Genomic DNA, 25,282 nt, shown 5'->3' with positions numbered 1-25,282 from the left:
TGGAACGCGCAAGTTCATTGACCGGTCACAATGGCGAACCCGACAAGACGCTTGTATAACTATAACTTTCTTTTCTTTTCTTTTTTTTTCACAAGTGACAGCACAGGACAAATATTGATTGATTTTCAAGGCGGCACAGCATTTGCCATGCACAGCCTGCATGTTGTTACAATTAATGTTGCGTTATCAAACTACTACCAGCAAATTTCTGGGTGGTAACGAAAGTGAAAGTAGATCTACATCTTGATTATCCCAATCAAACGTCGGTATCACACCCGCTTGCCACCACAGCCACCTGTCTGTGTGAAGAAACATAGCCTCGAGGGAGCCGAATGAATCACAATCGCGACCGGCAAAAATGAACTTATGGGCGTAATCGGATTTAGTTTTCAAATATTCGTTAACTTTCTCAAATTCCCGGGGCCTGGCAGTCACCCTGCTGAATCCCGAAGTCGGTGGCTTCATCTCAAAATTGGTGGATCGGTAGTTTGACCCAAAAGTCGGTGATCTACCGATTTTTTCTGTAGGGTTGGCAGGTATGCTATTGAATAATTGAACCACATTCGTCATTTCTTCCTCTTGTTTACAAAGCTGGTGCTCTGCTTGAGCTTTAGAAAGTGAAAATGAAAGTGAAAGACATTGTCTACACTTTCAAATGAAAGAGCACTTCCAGTATGGGTTAGCTATTGTTGACAACAGGTAATTTACAGATATATTTTATTCCGATTTAAAAAATTTTTTTTTTTGGAGGAAATCCGCAATTGCGGAAGACGAAGCACTGCTGTTGGGGAGGGGGGATATATATTTTATTGTTTAGGTGTACCATCGTTTTCAGATTAATCGTGTTCGGTTTAAGCGGCTCCACTGTATCTTCTGTATCTTTCTGTATGTTAAAAAGCAAATCCCCCTTGTCATTGCCATTATAACTCAATTTGTCATCACACCACAGACAATGCAAATTGGGGATGATTCAGTCATTAAACATCCAAATGTCCCATTTCCAATTACTCTTGACTTTAGAATAGGTTTCAATTTCTTTCACCAAGGCTTTTATCGTGCTCCCATAGAATCTCCCACTCAAACAATTTCTTAAGATTTAAATAGAGGTGAAAAAAGTTTCTTTGTGAGTTTTCTTCCAAAAATCACAATTCAATTTCCTTGACCAACGCACATTTTTTCTGAAAGTACAGCCGTAAGAAGACTGGAGGCAATCATTTCTACATAAGTGAAAACAAAAAGTCATAAAGGAAACATGAAATTGCCAAATTACAACATTGCTTCAAATTTCCAATACTTACATGATGGCTGTTGGCGTCCCAGTCAGTTGACATGGTCTGTCCGGCAATCCACCACTATCTGTAGAACCAAACAGAGGCCCAGTCAGGTAATAGACACAGGAAACTTCTTTATTACTAGATTTGCTCAGAATCCTTGAATTTTACTGGACAGTTGTCACTTCCATCTGAAAAGAGCTTCCTGAATAACTTTTCTGCCAGTCGTACATATTACTTCTACCTCCTTTGCACAATCAGAACATCGACGTTCAACAAGAAATATTCAGTCCGCCCGTCGATTAACTTCATCATTTAAGTGCTCTTCTGCTTATTTACAAGAGACAGGTTACAATTCTAAAGAACAAAATCTCAAGCCAAGAAAAATATAGCCTGGACACCACAAGCTAGAACTGCAAACACACAAGGGTTTTGACAAAATTTTAATGAAAAGTTCCTTGAACTAGAAGATATTAAAAATCTAATGCTTGCAAATCATTTGTTTGTTGTAGTAAGAGTTTTATAGGCACTTGCAACACAATAAGGTCATTTAAGTGCCGAAGATTAGGTGTTACAAGCGAGTAACAAACAAAAAAGGAGAGATCAGGATGAAATGTTTGATAGGAAAGAAGGAGCAAACCGCATCAGAGTACCTGCCAACTACCCACATTGCAAATCATTTCTTTCACTGACCCTACAGGATGTTGCATATGCGCACTGATGTTTACAAAACAGAACTGATAAATACAAAAAATCCAAACTGTGAACATTTCAGCCAGGTATTTCAATCATAAACGAGCTTCCTGAAAAACTTTTCTGCCATCCGTACACATTATTTCTACGTCCTTGTCTGCACCATCAGAACATCGACGTTCAACAAGCAAAGTTCAGTCCGCCCGTCGATTAGCTTCATCATCAAAGTGCTCTATACTTCAAGCACCCTCACAATGGTTTTTGAATAAAACATTCCCTTGAACTTATTTCAAGAAATTAAAGTTAAATCCTGCAATTACGTATTTCAAAAGCTATGTCATGTTTCAAATGTGCAGCAAAGTCAGCTTACAGGTATCTATCCCAAACTTATTTGTTAACCCATTTTTTTTTTTTTTTAAAGGACTTCAATCTGAAGGGCAGTCGCACTTGCTCTTTGGACAGTAAAATAGTCATTTATTTAGAGGTCAAAACCAAGGAATACTCAGTTCATCTCATGACTGAATATCCAAAATTCAAAACAACATGGAATATGGGAAATGCTCTGAGACTTGTGCCAAAACTACAAAGAGAAGTAAAAACTTAGAGGCAGGTTGTTTAAAAATTGTAAACCAATCCCGGCTGAGACAGAGGCAATATCTCAGCACAAAGATAAGAGATTTTCCATTTACCATTCTCCCCACCCCAACACAAGGATCAAACTGACAACTCTTGCATACGACAGCAAATCACCTAACTGCTACACCATAAAGGCTACGTGAATAATATTTTAAAGATCTGCAAGGCAGCTGTGGGGCATGCAAACAAAACAAAAAAAATTCCCCTGGAGCTAATTCCCCAAAATGACGAAAACCAACATCAGAACATCGACAGTCACCATCTATTTTCAGTCCGCCCGTCGATTGTTTCATCATGTGCTTCAACTAAACTTGTAAGGACACTAAAATTCAATACGAAAAAATGTTTTAATTTTTACTTTGATAAGCGGCATCCTCAAAGCAAGCAAAATCCCAATCTTTCATCCAATTTTTCCCCCAGAATATTTACCATGTTACTTGATTGATCCTTGCAGATGGCAAATAGTATGTAATATCATAGGAATAAAAGCCCCTTTTAGTTTTAGTAGAGGCTTTACGGCGCTCCCAACTGCATAAGGTCATATGAGTGCCAGAAGATTAGAGGTGTTACAAGAGAGAGTAACAAATATAAAAAAGATGGGGAGATAAGGACGACAGATGTTTGATCGGAAAGAAGAAGCAAGCCACACCAGAGCACCCGCGCCTACCACCCACCAATAAAGCTTCAATTTTTAAAAATTATATATATTTAGTAACAAACAGCATTTTGGAACCAAAAAAATCTACCTAGCAGAAGTGATAAGCCATGTGACTATCACTAGTATTGCTGGCTATCAAAACAGCAAACCAACCTGGTGCAATCTGAACTTTACACCCTGTCTCTGCTTGCAATCTGGTGATTTGCTCTCCACCCTTGCCAATGACTGAAAAATAAATTGGTAAAAAAATTTCCACAAAAAGACCAGTAAAATAACAGCTCTACAAAAAATATTCAAAATGCAATAGATTCATTCCTGTCTTGATTTATCATATCTTCAAAACTATTTTCAAGGCTCATCAATTAGGAAACACCAATGAAACAAAAAAATATATTCGAGCACATAAATTCTGTATTTTTTTAAAAAACTCCAGGTCATTGCTCATCAAAAAAGTCTGAACAAGTACAATATCAAAAAAATAAATTGGGACTTGCTCTAAAGACCACCTGCCCAAGACAATCGCATATACAAACAACTTCCCACCTCGTGTTTTTAAAAATATAATGACACCGTCCAAGAGGAACATTTGTCTAAGATGACCCCTTTTATCCGACACTGGATCATCCAGTACAGGTTCAACTGTACTTGATTGAGCATCTACGCCCATTCCATTCTTGCAACTTAGCCGTTGCTTGTGTAATCACATTGAAACACCAACTCCAGAAGACAAATGCACAACGTAATTCAGTTACACAACTTTGGAGAAACTTTTTAACTTTTCACTTTCATTGATTTCTACCACTCTCTCCTTTCATTATTGGTTTATTAATTATCTTTTTTTAAAGCTGGAAGGGTTAAAAAATCTTTGAGCAAACCTGAAACATTTACATCCCTAGTTTATGAAACGCTACTTTTTTTTAAAAACACGATGTTTCCTTCCACATAAGTACATTGCAAATTTTCTCCTTCATTAAAAGACTGTCGCAAGGCCTACTATCAAACTCTGACAATGGAGTTGAAAAACTCTGTCAGTGTTAGCGAAATCTTGCACGATAATGTTGCAGACAACAGGAACACCAGAAGATCTACAAGTAAAGGTCCTGGCCTAATAAATTCTGTCTGCCTTAAAATTTCAATGCTTTGTTCTCGACAAACACATTCAGTTCTCAAGTAATTTAACTTACTCAAGCCGACCATTTTGTCTGGCACCCGGTGCTCATCAGTGGTGACCATGCCCATTCCAGAATGGGGACCAGGCTTCTGAGGCTGCATGCCGGGGTCAGGGTTGATTCCTAACTGTCGGTTAATCCTTGCTGCCGCTTCCTGAGCAGCCCGTGCAGCTTCCGTTGACTGTCCAAATCTAGGACAATAATGAAAGCAGCTTTTAAAAAAGCAGCGAAAACAGATGGTCTTCACGCAGAAAAATTATCACAAACTGAAATCCCCCCCCCCCCCCCCCCCCCATTAAAAAACAGGTTCAAAGCTTTGATACAAGATAAAAAAAATTTTTAAAACAATGTATATGGTCCCCATGGAGGACATCAGGATATGATGCAAACTTTGACCTCAAAATCTAACAGGTTGCATGTTACTGCAAGCAGCTTCATATCCCCAAATGAAACCAATTCATAATAACAAAAGCAAAACAGAAAAATGTGTCATTTAGAAGGGTCAAAAGGTTTTTTTTTCTGAATGCAAGTAAAGTAAAATCTTATAAAGCACTACTACACGTCATGTCAGACCTGTCTTTTCCAAAGAAACAAATTGAGAAGCCGCAAACCACCGAACACACAAGACTTCAATATTCAAAACTGACTCAATGTAAGAAAAGACAAATGACATTTGAAAAGGCTACTTCCTTATTTGGAGAACCAATCCCTAAAAAATTGGGAGTTATGAGAAAGAGAAAACAAAAATCTAACTTACCCCGGTTGACTATCTGCAATGGCTCTCAACTGCGCTCCTATTGATGCTGGAACACAATATTTTTGTCAGAGAATCAAACACTACAACCCAAAAGCTTGTGAAAAACCCACCACACCAATGAAAGAAAGTCTTATAATGATTAGTGACAAAGCCTCTGCACTACAACTAAATCATTAAGTTAAGACCACTGACTGGTTTAATCTAATGCAAATCAAGGAAAATTGAGAAACTAAGAAATTTGTGATATTGACATACAAGAGCCCGATGTTAAATATTTTCTCATCTCATTAAATGATTTACATTGTAAAATATAATTCTCCCTTCAACTTCCAGTATACCAGTCAACTTGAAACTTTTTCCAGTTAACCGTGACTAGCAACATCTGATTCGTATCGCCTCGATAACTACACACTTACAATCACCAGCTACTTTCTTTGGTTCTGGCTCACCTGAAACGAGACAAAAAAGATAAAAGAACTCAGGACTAGCTTTCAATAGAGTACACTATACAGGCATAAGGAACCAGTTTTTAACATGTACAGAGACAATGAGCAATAGATACATCAGTATGAACACAGACAAAGCTCAAGATATCACGCCATCCACTTTTCTCTTACATACCTTTCTTTTTTAAACATATTTATAACCTCGAAACTTGGAATAGAAATCTTTCACTCTTATGTTTACTTGAAATTAAAGCCTTGTCAATGAATTCATACAAAATGTTTCCGATTCATATGACCAAAGTGGCTACAATAATCTTTTTACAGCCATGCGGGGGTAGGTGGGTGAGTGGGGGGGTCCCTTCCTTTTTGATTGGCCAGATAGAAGATCAGCCATTTAAGACAAGCTTCTGAAATAAGTATATTACAGGCACACACGACAAGATTACATACATTTAACTGTGCGCCAAACAAACAAAAAAATTCAATCAATTATATCAACACAGTAAAATAGTTGACGCAACATACAAATTGTTCATGCATGACAAGTGCTAAAAAAAAATATGAACAAAACTATTTTGAAAAAGTCAGCATTTGTGCCAACCAGGTCTGCATAAAATCTACTGACACATATCTTTCACAGGGAGACCAAAAACCAAAAGAACAAAAAAATATTTCAAAACAAACGGGTGATTCAATACGAGGATAAATCATAAGCAACATATCTTCAATTCAACATGAAAAGGAACAAAACATTTCATGTGAATCAAGACTAGTAAAGAATGTGTTCAAATAATATGCTAGCCCAATGAAGAAAGAACGGGGCTCTGATGGCAATCCAAGAAACTCTCCAAGAAATGTGCCATCACAATTAAAGATAGCACAACAAACAAGCAACAGACAGCCATTGATCAATATTTTCAAAACTAATGATCATTTTCAGGCAAGGAAATCAATCTTTTTGAAAGTGTCAATGGTTTCCATCAACAAGTCCAAATAAAGATTTCAAATGGCATTTTTAGAGACAAATAAGGAGCATAGGACAAACACACAGTTTAAAAGACTGCATCAATTACAAAGTAAAACTCAACTCCTGAAAGATCAGATGCAACACATTTTCAAGAATGCATAATAAGAGCAGATAATGTCCACACTATAAAAAAATGTGCAAAGGAGTATGGTATTTTCTGATGACATGGCCTGCACAACATAATACAGGGCACAATGATTTTGTGAGCCATAACATAACATCAAACTCCATACTTCCAGTTAAATGACCAAGCACTGTGAACAGAGGGAAGATACCGATCTGAAACTGTTGAAAGACATGTGGCAATATGTCATGCACAATGGTAATTGTATTCCTTCTATTGATACAAAAATACACTGATGAAAGTCTATGAAAAATAAAGTGTTATTTAGAAGCCACAAGACCACATTCTAAACAAAATGTACTTGACAGCCACAAAGTGATTTCTATGTATTCCCACAACTTGCAATGTGCAACATTCTCAGGAAACCTGAGAATCAAAGTCTGTGGGAAAGTATATTTTCTATTCTACTTTTACTTAATACTCCTGACAGAGAGAACCCAAAAGTGCAAATAGCACAATATTGGTGAACCAAACATGAAAGCAGTCTTCTAACCTTAATTTGTTAGCAAGAGATAAAACAAAAACATTGCAACCAGACCCAACAGGAAATAAACATGTCATACAACAGAATCAGCTCCATGGCAGTCTCAATTGTAATAGAATAATTTGATGTGTGGAGAATGTGAGGCAGTGTTAATACTTAATGAACATGTAATTCAAGAGCTTAGAAAGTCAAAACTGAGGATACAGTTCAGGTCTGCGCAGCTGTTACGAGCAAAATCAAAAGCATATTCAGATCACTGACACGAAAATAAGCCCATGGGCAACTTTTCAAATTAAAAAAATAAAAACCAATAAAAGCACCCATAGCCCCTAAAACATGGGAAAAATATCGCATGCATCTTCAACATTTATGTTCTCTCAATGCCATGAATTATTTCCATATAAATAATGCTTCAACATTCAAAAACAATAAAAGAATAAACAAGAATTTACAAACACAATACAAAATTAATAAAAACTGACCAACTAGAGCGATGAGGCCCCCTTTCAGTTTTAAGAAACATTTCACTCAAGTTAAGCATGTTACTTTGAAAACTTCGTCAAAATGCGAAGCAAAAACTACGCGTTTGATTCCCTGAAGCCAATTTTAGAAAGCTGCCCCTGCAATTTCGTTTACAGCAAGTTTCTCACAGCTTTTATCCACAATAACTGATATCCCAGAACTACTGTGGAGGAATCTAGCAAACTATTTCTATCTACAAAACAAAAAGCAAACAAGGTTGGATAATGTGACTACTGGTAAGTCAGATGAAAAGTGCAGAAAGGATGTTAGTCAAAATAAAAGGACAGAAACGGACAACCAAAGGAGCTGATATATTTGTTGTTTCACGGGCCACTCCTTCCCCCAAAAGCATTGCCACAGAAGTTTACTTAGTTAATTCTTTTAAATGTGCAGCACTTGTTTCAGTTTCACAGTACATTGGCACGATAGCCACACGTTCACTTTTTATAAAGAGGGGTATGGGCAGAAAAAGCAAACGATAGGTTCTACGAAAATGAAAGTAGTCTGTGCTCAAGATACAGGAAAAAAAAGTGGGCATCTGCACAACTCTGTACTCTGGAGTTCAGGAAGAAGGACAGCTTGCAAGAAATCTTGTGAACAACATATATAAAGAACATTATTTCAGTTTCATTTTAATTGGAAACCCTATTTTCAAAATCCATGTTGAGATCTCCCCTTTCAGGATCTGACCTCTCCAGCTATTTTACGGTTAATTTCTCTGAAGGTGAACTGTTGGAATTGTGTTGTCTTAATTTGAGAAAAATGATCTAATTTACCAAAGGAGGCGCCATCGTCCATAGGTCTCTTGATACCTTGTACTTGTGCGTCCCCTGAGCCTGGAGTGATCTTTGCGGCTATCTGCACGGGCGAACACACGCATATGCACGAAACAGAGAAGAGAATGGAATGGGGGTAGGAGGGAAGAAAAAGAGAAAAAAAGTAAATGTATCAATATCATGAGTAGACCTCGATGTCGCTTCCTGTACCATCTCCTTTCTCTCAGCTAATTTGGGTGGCTAACACGCCATACCTATCCTGAAAGTATACAGCATTGTTACTTCTCAAATCATCACAAAAACATTAAAGCAATGTGTCAAATTTAAAAAATGACTGATAACAAATGATGATTGCACATAAATGTATGGATTCCACATCACAATTCCAAAGATATTCAAAGGAAATATGGATGACAATCATCACAATCATGTGAAATCAATAAAATCAGTCCGATCGTTTCAAACGGACCGGATCAAGAATCTACATATAACAACTGAAGTGAGCAAGTGCCTTCAACATTTTTTTTCTTCAAAAAGGCAAAACTGAATACAATCTAATTCACCCCGATACAAAGACGATGTATACTTTGAAGATATCAAGGTATCAAGAAAGCAAGGAGATGGTAAAAACATTCATGAAACATGTTATGACCTAGAATATTCATAATTAGCAAGAAAATATACGCCGACACAAATAAAAAAGACGGCGCCACAACCACATCTATCTCAATTTCATACCATTCACAGTAAAGCAGTTAGTCCTGTGGAGTGATAACCCGTTCATGCATAAAAAGTCGCATTTTTTTTCTTGTGATCCAAGCCTTTGGCGAGAGACTTGACAGACTTGTGACATCTTTTCTAAAACTGTTTTTTCACAATCGCCCGAGCCTTAAAGTAAGTTGGTTCTGTTTTCTTTATCATTTCACTTTAACTGAAAGGCTAAGTACAAAATAGTTACAATGAACAGTAGCCATACATTGTGACCTTTCCAAGTTAACGAGTATAAGTGTTCAACCCAAGCCATACCGCCATCGTGGTTTTACTACAGCTGCTACTACAGAATTACTATTCCGCCATTGAGTGCACGCCAGGAGTTTAAGAGAAAAAAACGCACCAGCCTCCGACAAAACGAAAGTTCTAACCAAAAAAAACAACCAGGGCCATGGGCTCAATTTTTCTGTTTTTGTTTTACTACGCATTTTATGGCACTTGCAACACAAGGTCATACAAGTCCCGAAGATTAGAGGTGTTAAAAGGGAGAAACAAACACTACACATAAAAGAATGAGGGGAGATAAGGACGATAGGAAAGATGCAGACGAAAGATGTCTGAAAGGAGTAAAGAAGCAAAACCCACTAGAGCACTGCTCATTTTTAATCCCACTGAAAACAGACTAGTTTATCAAAACTTAAAAAGAGACATGAACGTACTTCCATAAAACATCAGTTACAATGTTAACACTAGTCCTCCCCCCTGAAGCATAAGTCACCACTTGAGTTAAATTATGCTTGTAAGTGCAATGGTTTCCTAGAAGCAAACAAGTAGCCAAAGCGATCAAGTTCAGCTACATATGCTTCATTTAAAACGCTAAGAAAGGCAGATGCAAAAACCAAATGGACTACAAATGCACCCCACCCCCATGCAAATGAAAAGATTATGGGGCCCATTCCATGGAATGCCAAGAATGATATGGCCTTCCCCATCATTAAATATATTTCTTCACTCTCTGTAGAGGAAAAGAAAGCCGGTTTCAGCTAAAAAGAAAACAAACGACACACATCCTCAATCTAACACAGCCTAGAAGAGTCGGTGTATCTGCACACCCAAAGAAAACCAAATTTTTGACAGCAAAACAATACCATGTATGTCCTCAAAAACACCTGAACTAAAAAAAAAAATTTTAACAGCCAAAACCTGTTCAATCACAAAGTGGCACCGATATAATAAAATATCCTTTTATTTGCACTTTATTTTTCACATTGCAGGTGGCCCCAAATCCGCTTCAGCAAACTTACTGCGCATTCACAAACGCTTCTTGAAGAGGGAAAAAACACAAAAGAATTTCATCAAGATAAAATCACACTTCGGATTGCAAGCACAATAAATCTCACTTTTCTACAATTTGAACAACTATACACTGATACTTTTAATCAAACTGTCAACACATACAAACAAAAAAACACTGGAACAGGAAAAGCACTAGTAACAAAACAGATTTAAAAGCACTTAGATATAGCAGTCCACATAATCAGATGAATCCTGAAACCCAGACATTCAAAACCAATTAATTACGGTTGGCATTTCTAGAATTTTCAAGCTGAAAAAAGAAAACCTGAAATCAGACCTCTGGAGATAGAAAGCACATGAATTGTTTTTTCAAAAGACCACAAGAATAAGAAATTTGTTGACCGAAAGCAGTGGCCACAAACTGACAGTAAGACTGCAGAGGGGTGTTAAAAAACATCACATCCCACCCATTGCCATACTTGAGAATCAATGAAAATCTACAAAAGTATATCATAAAAAACAGAACAAAAATCCCAATAACAATATAAGACACAAAAGACATGTTTCGTCCTCTTTTACAGGCACATACACAAAATTTAACAATAGTTGCCATCTACATGGCTTAATATTCCAAAAAAACAAAACGGGAAAAGCCAATGACAGGTCTCCGGGGGGGGGGGGGGATTTGCCATATAAAATTATTTTTTAAACCTGAAATCTGACTTTCCCAAATATAATACAAATAAATACTAAAAACCCAACCCACGCAAACAACTGACAAAGCATTACAAATTCCTGGTGTATTTCACGTTAAAAGTTTTCAAAGTAAGGTTCAAGAGCTCAGTTCGCAATTTATTTTTAAATAATTCTTTTTTAAAACAATTTTTATTTTCACCTCCTCTACAAAACTTGAAGACAAACCTAGAGAATTTCTCACAAAAACAATTTAAACATGGAAAAAGACATCTTGAAAGGAAAAGTTGCACATGACCTAAGTACTCGTTAGTAAAGTGCCTCATATTTTTTAAGCACAGCACCAAACAAAATCAAAGAAATATCAGAAGCGCTTCAAAGGTACATAGGAACCCCCAACTACACACATTCAGGGCAAGACAAAGGCTGAGGGAAAACATTCTATCACAATTGATGTGAAGCTACGAGTAGCGTCCTGCAACCAACTCCCAAAAATGTTTACAAAAACAATAGTCGAACCAGTTATATCCACCAGTATAAGACAATTACCTGTACAAACCACCACATTCCACCCCCCCCCCCCCCACCACATGCATTTTTTACATTATGACACTGTTATGCTGACACCTGTCTAAGAAGGCCACTTTTCTCCTTGATAATGGATGGCCATCTACGACAATTTTGATAACAAAAACAAATGGTATAATCAACTAAATATTAAAATAACCATAGAATTGGAGATGCAGAGTGCTACTGAAGTCCCCATTTAAAGACCAAGACACCAGACAATTAATCTAAAAGATTTTGCAGAGGTACAAGCGAACAAATGTGAGCATGCCTGGTGAAAGGGACCTGTCCACATTTTGAACAATCCCGGTTTTTTTGCATTGTCATGTACAGAGATCATTTCTGAACAATATGCTTTTTGAATTTTAAAAATATTTGCAGTCGTTTTTGAGATATGGGTAAGGCAACGTACGGAAACAAAGTTTTGAGAAAAACGGCTTCAAAGTTTCCTCTTTGTTTCTGCTTCAAATAGATAGATCTACGCTTCGAGGCGACCCGACAACACATTCCCTACTCACAAATTAACTTTATAAAGTACTTAACATTAAAAAACAGCTTAAAAGTGTTTATATTACGTCTTCAAAGCAAATTCACCACCACCTTGAGCAAGTTTTCAAGAAATAGATCTAGGTTTGTGCAGGCAGAAAAATGCGATACAAGTTTGCTCTCCAAAAAAACGGAAGGGCGTGGATGCCCAAAGCTTTGCTTTGTTTACATGTTGTACATATTTATGCTCACTACCCGCCACTAGAGAGGGGAGAGAATTGACCTAAATTTGGGTATGCAATGTGATTGGGTCGACTATGAACGGATAGGAGAAAACATCCGCAGTGTGTACTCGGAAAACCAATTTTCTCACGCATTTTTGGGGATTATGCAATATACCTAGTGTTAAAAAACATCTTTAAAAATCATATGTATTTTAAGTAAAAGAAACTAAAGTCCTAGTAAAAATCGCTAAAGAATCCATTTTTAATGGGACTTAGTTTTTGACCAAAATTCTATTTTCAACCTTTGAAGCCCGATATCTCGGTTCGAACAAATGCGTCTTCTGGTCCCTTTCACCAGGAACGCACACAAATCTTAAGACCTATACTAGTAGAGGGGGAAACAATCTTAGTTTTTTAACTCTTCTATAAAACCATGTAGGGCTTATGCCTGTGCATACAATACTAGAGGCAGAGCAGATTAAAAGATTAATTACCTGTTCTAAACACTAGCATCACAACTACTTGTGAACTTCTTTGCAAAACGACATAACAAAAAGTGGTCAAAGAAAAAAGTGATCTCAATACATTCTGCCCAACCCCATACATAACCAATTACTTTCCTGAATAACTGCAATCTACAAATGAACAGATCCCATCACATTTAAAGTACACGGAGTGACTTAACCCAAAGCCACCCAAGTCCGCAATAAATAACACTCCTGCAATCCAATGTCTCGACGAAAGTTGGGTTGTGGTTATCCAATTTTTTTATTTTCGAGGAAAAGAATGACACAATTCAGAGAATATTAAGGTCATATTATAAATTTTTTCAATTTTACTTTAGTCAAGACAACCGTGTAACCAAACACAGCTAACAGCTCCAGTCCATCGTCCAGATCTGCACATTTTCTGAATCCAGGTAATAAGGTACAGGTATTAAAGAGTATTATTCATGTGGCATTGTGAAGATCAGACCTTCAAAAATTGAAATCAAAGAAAACTGCATTTTTCCACCCACTGGACAATTTTTATCAATCTATTTTTTGGGGCTCAACACCTTTTAAGTTCATTTAAACATTTTAGTGTAGGTTTTGTATGAAAAACTGATCAAGACACAAAAATGTAAATATTCAATTACAAAGGACAGTTCAGCTTTCAAAGTCATCATTTCAATTACATTCTACTAAGCCTTATTGCATGGTATTGTTTTGCGCGTTTTTAAAACTTGATGGGTATAAAAAAAAGGGGGTTCTAGCACCTCCCCTAAAAATGACTTTCAATGAGGTTTGAAATTTCCTTCAAAGCGATTTGCAACAGTTTTAATGGCCAAATGTATTGTGAAGCTGAACATACTACATGCTGTCATTTGACCCTCAGCGACTCACGCCTACCCCACCCCTCCCACGAATAAAAACTGAATAACTCACCAAGCTAGGAGGCAAAAACAACTGTGGGGAAATCTTTCATTCAAAACAACTCAACAAAACTCACCCAGTTGTGATAAGTGTTGCTGATCAGGCAGGCACAACGGATGGCACCCCTCCTCCCCTGTCCTTCCACACACCTCCCCGCTAAGACAATACGCGTTTGATGTTTGCAAGTGTGTGACAAATCCTTGTGGATTTGGAGTGTGACGAAATAACTGGCATTCGCCAAATAGTAGGCCTACATTTCTAGATCTAAAAACCCATGCTCCATAGCAATCGTTGGGCCCAAAATCAGATTATCCCGCCCATAAGTTAGTTCTATGCGTTCTGCAGCAAAAAATATGACAACATAGTCCCCAAGAGCAGTGCATCCGAGTAAAGATCTAGAATTGAGATCTAAAGTAAAATTTTCCCCAAAGTATCTTTAAGCTAAGAAGTCGCAAAATTCTAATAATTAGCCTGGGCTATCACAAATATACGTATTTCTCAGGAAAATCAGCACCCCTGAATTATAACAAGCGACTACACGCAGGGCGAAAACCGGGCTGTGACTGGCTGAACCTGTGACCCATAAATACATTAGGTAGGCTTACAGTACTCTGGGAATTTCCGGTTTCGGTCTCGCGCCTTTGACCGTCTTCTCACAGCGGGTTGGAGCGCTCATGGAAGAAGGAGAAATGAGGAGGAAGAGGAGGGAGAAGAGATGGGGTTGGAGGGAAGGAAAAGAAGAAAAAGAAGCAGGAGGAAGAGAACAAGAAGGTGAAATATAAGGAGAAGAAGAATCTATTCTAGATCTATATCTAGTAGTAATACATGTTAGAAATTGGGGACTTTTTCGTTTGTTACCCTACCTTGGGAAAGAGGGAGAGGGAGAGGAAGAGGGAGAGAGAGAGGGGGTGGGGGAAGAAAGCACTACAGAGGGAGGGTGGGGGCAGAATGAGAAAGCACTACCAAGGGAGGGTGGTGAGTGACGGAGGGTGTCGTCAAGAGTGCCAAGAGCAGCCATGGGACGGGTCAAAAGTTCAGCCAATCGTAGCCCAATTTACGCCCTGCGTGTAGTCGCATCTGTCTTTGACGTAACAAACCAGCTTCAGTAGTAGATTTAGATCTATCTAATCTAGAATTAGATCTAGATCTAGATTCTATGTTCTAAATTAGAACTAGATCTAGCCTACTACAAACTTGGCCTATAGAATAGATCTAGCCCAGGTATAACTATAAGTGTACTATACTCTACAAGGGACAAAAATTACACACCTCTCTAGCTGGTTCAGGTTCTACTTCCTCAGTCTGGGCCTGGGTCTTCTCTCTTCTACCCTATTCTATTCTATTTGTAATGTAAGTCAATGACAATGTAAAAAAAAAAGGCCACCTCTATTCTCACCCCGGGTGAGAATAGCGCAGGCGAGTCTTTTGGCTATTCTCACCCATTGTGCGTTCACCGTTTATAGCCTAGATCTAGATCAACCAATTTTGCTTTCACCCTGAACCACAGAATTCTACATTGTGATAACAGAAAATTCTGAGCCGTGAACAAACGTTTCATTACTACTGTTAGCCTAAAAGCGTACAATTTTGTCTGTGGGCAGTGGAGAGAGAGAGAGAGAGAGAGAGAGAGAGAGAGAGAGAGAGAGAGAGAGAGAGAGAGAGAGAGAGAGAGAGAGATAGAGAGAGAGAGAAGTAGCGCGAGAACTTCCGGGCAAAACAAAAATGGCGACCCCCGTAGTTCGGCTCCATTCGAAAATTTAATAGCCCTAGCATCTTTATAAACGACCAAAGTAATTTACTTTTGTGTTTTAACATCATTTTTAAACTCTGTTTTGGTCAATTTGATCATCCACACCGATAGACAGTATTCAGAAAGAGACAGAGAGAGAGAAGAGGGGAGGATCTTGTTAGAACTTCCGGGCAAAACAAAATGGCGACCCGCGTAGTTCTGCTCGATTCGAAGAGTGAAATAGCGGTAAGACTGAAGAATACCGGACCAGCGGACTGACTTTGCCTAGATCTAGATCTATGTCTAAACCTTAGGAATTCATAATTTTCCCGTTTTTAATACCTCTCAATGGAGAATCTCGGACCGGTAGATCTATTCATTAAAATTTTGTCAGGGGGGAGACCCCCCTGAACCCCCCTCCTCCACCAACCCCACTTTCTCGCGCATTAATTTTAATACTACGAGTGGTCCGGTATTCTTCAATCTTCCCACGTAATTTTTTCTTTGCTTTTATCCATTTGATCATCTACACCGATAGAAAGGAAAAACTGGTCTTGTTTCACACCCGGTGAGAATAGCCAACGGTGGCAAGTCTCACCCGGGGTGAGAGGTTGATCACATTTTTATAAATTATTCTCACCTGGGGTGAGGATAGCCACTTCCAAAAAAAAAGACTATCCAGCCATGAATGAATGTGAATCGAAAAGGTAATCAAAAGTATTGCTCCCAATCTTTGCCTTTAGTGAAATTGTTGGAATAGGTATAGGCTGATTGCAGAATCATAGTTGTTGGCTACTTGGGAAAACCATCCCGGCGCAGACTGGATCATGACACAAAGGCGGCCCCCGCCAAGGAAGGAGATGACGACTTGGCCTAGCCTCACTCTAGGCACTTCACCCCCTTCCGACATTGTGTGACCTGACCTGCATAACCCAATTCAAGTAAAATGCAAACAAGTCAAATAACAGTTGTATGTTTACAACTCATAGTGCAACACAAATACCATTCGCTGCAAAGAAGAATATGATACTTTGCCAACAAAAATTGCTTGATCACCACGTGCTCGCATAATTCGACGGGCAAAACGCTGTACTGTGACTTCGTCGACCGATTTTGCAAAACGCACTTGCTGCAGCACAAGGTACGTCTTACGACTGCCAAACCAGAAAATATTCATTTACATGGAACAAAGCAAGATGACCCACAACTTACCTGTCTTGCGCGAGCAACAGCCGAAGCAAATGCACTTGTTCCGTCGAATTGAGCAGAGCCGGGATTATCAGCCATGTTCAAGAAAAATGGCGTTGCGGAAAAAGGACTCGTTCCTGAGAGGGAATCTTGCACGCTTTCGAATAAATGATTGGTCGCTGAAAACGATGGTTAAGATCAACGCCCTCTAGTGGGTCCAAGAACGAGTCGGGAGTTGTCTCGGAGCCGGTTCGTTTGGTCACTGCCCTTGCTTGCTTTCGCTGTCCGGTGTAAAGATCACAGATCACCCCGCTTTCAGTTTACCCCTCACAATAAAATGAAACTTAAACATAAACTAAGCGTTCTGAGGGAGTACACGTGTAATTTCAAGGCATTACGTCTGCAGAAACTGAGTTTCGAGGGCAGCAGACTGAAAATTGTGGTTTCAGAGCATATGTTCAATATCTCAGAAAGGTCATAACATAATTATTATTGACACGAATGCGACTGTTCGATTTTTGTTTACTGTTAGGTGGTTACTATTTTTTTTTAACATCTGGTGCATTCATATCGGCTGGATTTTTCTCAGGAAAAACACTACTGTATTCCCAATGCTGCGACAACTACTCGTATCAGCAGCAGAAAAACGACAGAATTGATTAGTTCTATTCCAAAGATTGCCCAACAATAATTCATAAAGTCGCGTCTGATTGAAACGTGAACGGTTTTTGTCTGAGACCTGCCTGGTTTTCTCTGAGGTGCATGAATATTTACAATATTTCTTTCGAGCGCCCAAAGTCAAACATGTTGAATATTTTTCCCGGTGTTGGTAGAACTGTTATTCTCGTGTAATTCCCACAATAAGTCACATCACCCTTCTTCTGAGACTTGATAAGCTGGCCTTCTTTCCAATCATGAAGAAATTCTTCTGTAGTCCAATTCTTCTCAAATAGCAGGTGTAGGATACTTACCGATGTACAAATGTTAAGTTTCTGTGCCTCAGGCAGCATGTAGTCTCGGCCTTCTGCCTTTCCACTCTTTTGCCGTATTATTGCATCAGCGATTTCTTTCTCAATTGGAAGGTCACAAAGTTGGCCGTAAAAACTGATCCTTGATTTCATCTTCCTTGTCGTTTGTGGGGGCGTAGTACTGGATGACATTTGGGTTAATGTTCCTTTTCTTTGTAGTGAAGGATTCTGTAACTGTTCTGGATCCAAAGTCCTTCCAATGCGATAAACGCTGTCTCCGCTTTCTTTGGAAGCGTGAATGCCACACCTTCTTTTATGTTTTGCTTTTTCATCTTTGTCTTCTCTGATCTCTTTATTCCCACTTTGTTTCTGTAAGTCCCAATGTATCCATGTTGTAGTTCTGTCTTTTCCATGCTGTCTGAAACACCTTGCCTATTTCAAACATTGTTCTGACGTTCCATACTCCAAAATTTATCATTTGATATCTTGTTTGACACAAGACTAGTCCACATCCACTTGATGACGTCTTCCTTTTTGTGACCTTTCTGTAACGACGGATTTGTTTAGTAGGCCCACACCCCAGAGGTTACAACCTATTTGGCCCACCCCCAACTTTGAAGAGCAGGTGTCTCTGTTTCGGGGGGCACTACCTGTGTTGCCATTCAGTCGCCTCTTACGACCCACGTAAGCCCCATTCTTCTCAAAGCCGACATAGACACTTTGGTGTCTTTGGAAAAATGGACCGGCAACCTGCCGAAGGACAGTGTTGAATTCAATCTCTGTATTTAGAAAGAAGACATAACAAAAGATTTGTCAAGCCTACTGCATATCACTGATGGCCCTCCCTTATCATTGCGTTCAGCAATGTTTGCTAAAATTGCACTGGAAAGTTAATTCCTGTTTTATTGAATTAACCATACCCCCATCCACCCCCGCCAAATAAACTTATACATACATACATATCATACATAGGCCTATACAGCTAGCAACGCTTCTATTTGTCTTTTTGCACTTACAAAAAAGTGTTTCAGGAATACGTGTATGGATCTGCCTTTGAGTTATATTCTACTGACAGATACAACGTAAATGTTTTTGATGGCTTTAGATAAAACCTACAAATTAAATGATTGTTCACCTCTTGAAAGTGACTGCGACCGCATCACCACCTTCATCATCAGGTAGACTTCAGACAAAAAAAGATGCTCGCTTTACTTAGCTGTAACTTAAATGTGCCAGGACGAGAGCCTACAGTAAGCTAATACATGTACACATGCAAGCTGTCTCGGACTCGCAACCGTAAAGTCGTGGGTTCGAATCCCGTCAGGGGTCCGACGTTGTGTCCTTGGGAAAGGCACTTTGCACAAATTTTCCTCACTTCACCCAGGTGGAAATGGGTACCCAGCTATAGACAGAGAAATATCTTGTCAGTTTGATAGTGTTTGAGCGCGTGAAATCCGCAGCTTGCACTGTATGCTTCCGCGGAAGCTGAGAATGTTTCGGAGTGGTCTATGGTCTGCTGGGGTAATAATATAGTGTAAAGCGCAAAGAGCCTGCTGTTGAGCGGGGATATGCGCTATACAAATGCTATCTATCTATCTATTATTATTATTATTATTATTATTATTATTATTATTATTATTATTATTATTATTATTAAGATACTTGCCCTTTTGTTAATGTGTGTATGAAAACACGATGACAACGCTGTAACTCGCAAATCACATTTAGATCTATTGTTAACTCCTGTAACGCCATAATGTGTAGTTTACTTTGATAGGTATACACAAGCAATTCCACCAAATTATTTTTTTAAAAGCACTGACGGTACAACTCGCGTTTTTTATGTGTATCTTTGTCAGTGTTCACAAGCTTACACCTAAAGTGTACATCACAATCTATTAAACAACATTAATTGTGTTAGATTATATTATAGATCTACAATGTAATATCCTAGATTGTATACTCTGGCGTATTTCCGGTAGGGGCGAATCCAGGGAGTTTTATAATCATACATGTAGTAAATTCCTTGGGCCAAAGATTCACTACTAGATCTAGTAGGAGTAGAGAATCTTTGCATGGACGATCCGTTTGAGCCTAATGGAAAACCAGATTATATCGAGACCGATATTTTGTCCTTCATGGGAGGATAGTGGTGCAACAAGACAATTTAGTGTGCCCACGCTTCGCAGCAAAGTTTTTATTGGGAGCGACGAGAAGCGGCGTGCGTGAACAAGGAATAATCAAGGGAAACAACTGCTGAATTATATATTTTTTTGGCCTTTCCAAAAAATAAAAGCAGAGTAGCGTACCCTGCCCTGGTATCTTCTTCTTCTTCTTCTTCTTCTTCTTCTTCTTCTTCTTCTTCTTCTTCTTCTTCTTCTTCTTCTTCTTCTTCTTCTTCTTCTTCTTCTTCTTCTTCTTCTTTTTCTTCTTCTTCTTCTTCTTCTTCAAAGAACAGGACCTGAAACAGCCACCGGCAATTACGTCCCATGACACATTGCTCTGCTCGGGAATTCCTTTTAAAAAAACATTTGTTTTATCCTGTTCCCCCCCCCCCCCCCCCCCCCTAAACACGTCTGTTCTTTATTTATTATTACAATAAATTATCCTCGGTCTAGATTATCTACTTGTCTTTTTTACCTCTCACCGTTACCCCCCCCTTTTTCCGTCACCCAGCGAGACAGAGAGCGAGAGAGAGAGAGAAAGAGAGAGAGAGAGAGAGAGAGAGAGAGAGAGAGAGAGAGAGAGAGAGAGAGAGAGAGAGAGAGAGAGAGAGAGAGAGAGAGAGAGAGAGAGAGAGAGAGAGAGAGAGAGAGAGAGAGAGAGCAAGATGATCAAGACTTTTATTAATTATCATTTTCACTATTTACTTCGAGACCTGAATTTTTGGTTTATTTTATATTTCTAAGGATTGTTCTGAGGCTTATTAAAGTTATTACGTTGAAACGACCCGGTTATTCATTTGTCTTTCTTTTCTTTTCGTTACCTCATACATTCGGTGTGCTCTCTTCAGTTCGTTCTGTTGTATTCTGTTTTCAGTGTATAATTTATATATTTCTTACAATTCTTTAATCCTCTCTGGTTATGTCTAGTTCCTCCAAAATGTTAAGCCTAGCTCAACATGTCTAACATTTTCAAAAATCTTTGGTTCATCAATGGAGCATAACTAATAAAGCTATTTCTGTTGATTTATTTTGAATGTAGATGTTTTAACGCCCTTATCTACACAATTTAGATCATTTAGGAGGCGGGCTTCCGTTTGTGCTAGTCAGAGCCATCCCTGGCTGAAAGGGATGTGTCTAAATCGTTCCAGTAGAAAGATAGAGATACCGTACTCGATAAAACTTTTCTCCCCACTCGGGAATCGAACTCAGGTCTCCTGTGTGCGACAGCAAAGCTCATAAGTGCTGCGTCACAGGCGCCGGTGTTATCTTGGTGCAATGGATCAAGAAGTCTTCAACGTCTAGGATAAGTTAAAGTACGGTACCGCAATCTGATTTTGATTACTGAGTGAGGTACGGCCTGCAACAGAATAAAATCTAAGTGAGCGAGGGCTTTCGTTCATAACAGAGCAGCACACCATCTCGCACGCTGTAGCTTCTCTCCGACATTGAACGTTCAAGACCAGAAGCAGGGACAGAGCTGAGAAATGTAACCAACTAATGACATGGCAAAGTGTTTGATGAAAACCAAACACTGCAGATTGGTGTTAACTTTCTGCAAAAACCACACCTCCGCCCTTCCACGAAAGAAAAAAAATCGACACATTAAAATTTGAGGACAGTGCTACCTTAAAAAACGTTTGTTCTACATCGTACTCTTTGAACATACCATGAATGATGAGGAGATAAAGACGTGTGATATCCTCATTTTTTAATCTAAAAGAAGCGAACATTCTTTATTTTGGTAGACAATAACTAGCCTACATATTAAATCCAGCACAGGCTTCTGAAGGCCCGCAGGCCTTGAAAGACTAAGTAAAAGAGTATAGTTTCAAAAGGTCCTCGTGCTTATGCACATGCACATCGTTGAAGATGTTCAGTAGAACGTGCCCTCAAATGTGGTATAGTTGTGTTTGCCTGGCTGTATCCCAAATAGATATAGATATAATATCCAGCTCTGACGTTGATGCTTCACATCCAATTATTCTCCCGATGGGGTAGAATGACTGGAGGCATTTATGAGGCATCGTGGTGAAATCAGGCGCTCGTTTAAAAAAAAAAAAGAACTTAAAGAAAGCGGCATGTTTTGTTGTTGCCCGAAAATACTTTTTTTTTGGTTCAACACCTTTTAAGCCCATCTTAAAACGCATCACTAAATGGATTTTACTTTAAAATGTTGATTAAAATCCCGCCCCCCCCCCCCATACATTTTCAGTCTCCAAGAACTCTCAAGCTTTTGAAATCACCAAAGCTTGGCAGCCATTTTCTCGCTTACTTTGTCTCTGAAACCAGCCGAACCCCACTTCCTTCATTCTTAAATATCTCGACTTCTATTCAAGATAAGCGGGAATTTTTCAGAAATGGCAAGACAAATGAATAAGTTTTAAAATGATACCAATATCTCTACATACCCAAAAATTGACGAGCGTCTGAGTGCGCTGCGTCGTGACACGTAATATTTATAAAAGGATTCCTGCTCTGGGCTATGACGAAAGAAAGGGTCAACGAAACCTCGAGATGCGCAAAAGGCTTTGAACACGAGGAAAATAAACATTATGTGTTGGGCACTTGGCCGTCATTTCAAGTAACAGTCGTGAATGGCAGGTTCTCTTGCATGTCCTAAAATCCTACCCCCTTTTTCAAGTTTCTATTTACTGGTTCAGATGTAAGGTACAAAACCATAATGCACCATCTCCTACAACACTTAAAAAAAGAAAAGAAAAAAAGAATTAGATCTAAATCTCAAAGTTCCGAACTGAAGTCGAAAGACTTAAAAGCGTAAACGTGTGCACAAAATATGTGACGCCCCCCCCCCCCCCGATAAATTTACTCAAATGTATATTTATGTCGACAAGTGGTAGGCTGTGTGGCACTGCAAGGGCTAGGGTTTCAGTGTTATCAGGGTAGTTTCTATAAATTGTACTACATGTACACATCTTCCCACACTCTGACGCACAACTTTCAAGAAATCAGGGCGAATCTAGAGATTGGTTTATTAATCCTCAAGCCCACAACAAATTGTGTGTATCAGTAGGTCTATGAGTAAACAAGTTCGGGTGCCGGTCCCCTGGACGATCGACTGCATTGCTTTTATCCTATATGTGAGGCAGCGTGGTGGAATCAGGCTCTCGACAATTTTTGGGCATGTAGAGTTATTGGTATCATCTTAAAGCTTGTTCACTTGTCTTTATTTGGATGAAAAAATATATCAATTTATATTGAATGCAAGTCGAGATATTTGCTAATGAAGGAGGTGGGGGTCACCTGCTTTCAGAGGTTAAATAAGTGAGAAAATGGCCGCCAACGATTAGTTATTTCCTTAGCCTAGGAGTTCGTGGCAACTGAAAATTTACATTTTTGTGTGCCTTTAATCAACGTTTTTAAGAAAAATCCACACGGAAATGAGTTCTTTAATGGGCATGAAAGGTGCTGAGCCAAAAAACAAAAATCTGATAAAAATTCACAAACCTGCGGAAAAATGCAAGTTTCTTCACTTGGATTATTTTGACGAGAGCCTGATTCCACCACGCTGCCTCATATATATATATTTTATGAACTTGATGGTCTACCACAAACGGAGGCTCGGAAGCCGAATGATATCAAAATATTCTGTCAACATCGAAATCTTAAAAGTTGCTTCACACGTCATCATCATGATCGTAGTTGCTTTTCTCTCTCTGGACCAGGGTATTGGCCACGAACAAACACTTTCCACATTTCTCTATCCTGGGCTAGCCTCTTAATGTGTGTTATTCCATGTCTTTCCACTTTTCTGAACATCAATCTGTGACTCTTCTCCAGGTTCCACGTGGTCTTCCACTTGATCTTTTCCTCTGTGGATTTCAATCCAACACTTTCTTTGCAATGCAGTTGCCTGCCTTCCTGACAGTAATCTTGATATAGACCTATGTCCAATTCATCGCCACCGCCATCTTCCCACCCCATCTCTCACTGGGATCTGTGTTGTTTTCCTTAGTACTTCCTCGTAGGTTCACACGGCGGTACTACATGTATTACTTTATACTGAACCATTATATTCCTCCCCCAACCACGACGTGTGAAATCAGCTAAAATATGTCTAGACAACCAAGTATTTGCACGCACTGGCAGTTTTCTATTTTTAAACAGACACTTGTATTATTAGACAGCTCATCTAAAAAAATCAGAAGCGTTTATTTATTACTTCATTAAAATATACCCGAACGTGCGCGAAAATAATTGCCTCCCATCAAATGTACTTTCTCCGCTTTGCGCTTCGGCTAGACACAGGTACATGTATTGAGGTTTCATATTATTATTGATAGATTTAAGTTGTGACACGAAAGGAAATGAACTGGAATTCATAGTCGTGTCAGTTTTAAATGTGAAATCATGGCATTTGCTCCGTTTTGCCAGGCCATCACAAACAATAAACTGTAACCACCAGTATGTCCAATGGCTGCCCCTAAGCCTGTATTAACGCATAGGGAACGTGTAAACTGATCATTGCCACAAGTCCCACTCTTGTACATTGTATAAACTAGTAGACCTTTAACTAATGTCAGTTAATCCGCCCGGCACACCAGAATGTGTTAAAAGGGCAGGGTAAAACATAAGTTTAGACACTGACCGATGTAACAGTTGGCGTCTCTATAGCATAGAGTCGGTGGCTTAGTGGTAAGGCTCTCGGACTCACAACCGTAAGGTCGTGGGTTCGAATCTCGTCAGGGTCCCGAGGTCGTGTTCTTGGGAAAGGCACTTAACGCATATTTTCCCCACTTCACTCGGGTATTGACAGTTACCTTGTCATTTTGTTAGTGTGTGAGCGCGAGAAATCTGCAGCTTGCACTGTACGATTCCCGGGAAACCGAGCATGTTGCTGAGTGTTCTCAGGGGGTCTGCTGGGGGTAATACTGTACCCGTCATTTTATGCAAGAAAAATTCTGAAATTATCCAAACATGTGAAATTGTGCGATTCCGTTAATTTTAACAAAGAATGATAAAGGAAAATAATCAGAAATTGTGCAAAAATGATCAAATTTTGCTAAATTATGCGGGGGTGTATAAAACCACGGGGACAGTCTTAGTCCGTCTTGGGTTATACTAGCTGTCAAACAAACAGTAAAGTGCATTGAGCATGCTGTAGAGCCTATAATGTGCTATATTATTATTACTAATTTTCAAGGCACTATAATAGTCCTTGGCCAGTCCCAGTTCTTGCACTTTTCGCCACCGGCCGTGGCCGAAATGGACGTTGTAAGAGAGAGAGAACAAGAGAGAGAGAGAGAGAGAGAGAGAGAG

The 25,282-nt window shown here is 39.1% G+C and overlaps 1 protein-coding gene across 5 annotated transcripts in view; it reads right to left on the bottom strand.

The window, feature by feature from the left end:
* LOC101861191 (far upstream element-binding protein 2) overlaps nucleotides 1–17,045 on the bottom strand; it is a 37,965-nt gene extending 20,920 nt beyond the window's left edge. For 2 of the 5 annotated variants that reach the window (XM_005093013.3, XM_005093012.3), the window contains exons 1-7: nucleotides 16,897–17,044; nucleotides 8,564–8,645; nucleotides 5,601–5,633; nucleotides 5,185–5,230; nucleotides 4,443–4,618; nucleotides 3,412–3,483; nucleotides 1,299–1,356 (exon numbers count right to left, since the gene is read on the bottom strand). In XM_005093013.3, the coding sequence (XP_005093070.1) occupies nucleotides 1,299–1,356; nucleotides 3,412–3,483; nucleotides 4,443–4,618; nucleotides 5,185–5,230; nucleotides 5,601–5,633; nucleotides 8,564–8,645; nucleotides 16,897–16,971 (542 nt within the window). In that variant the 5' untranslated portion in view covers nucleotides 16,972–17,044. Of the gene's footprint in view, nucleotides 1–1,298; nucleotides 1,357–3,411; nucleotides 3,484–4,442; nucleotides 4,619–5,184; nucleotides 5,231–5,600; nucleotides 5,634–8,563; nucleotides 8,646–16,896 lie in introns of all 5 variants that reach the window. The other 3 variants (XM_013079577.2, XM_005093014.3, XM_005093015.3) reach the window with 3 other exon arrangements.
* Nucleotides 17,046–25,282: the final 8,237 nt, after the last annotated feature.

This window comes from Aplysia californica, unplaced genomic scaffold (genome assembly GCF_000002075.1).
Source record: "Aplysia californica isolate F4 #8 unplaced genomic scaffold, AplCal3.0 scaffold00056, whole genome shotgun sequence".
Taxonomy (NCBI): Eukaryota; Metazoa; Mollusca; class Gastropoda; order Aplysiida; family Aplysiidae; genus Aplysia; species Aplysia californica.
Note: the sequence above shows the minus strand (reverse complement) of the source record. Positions and strands in the feature narration are given on the sequence as shown.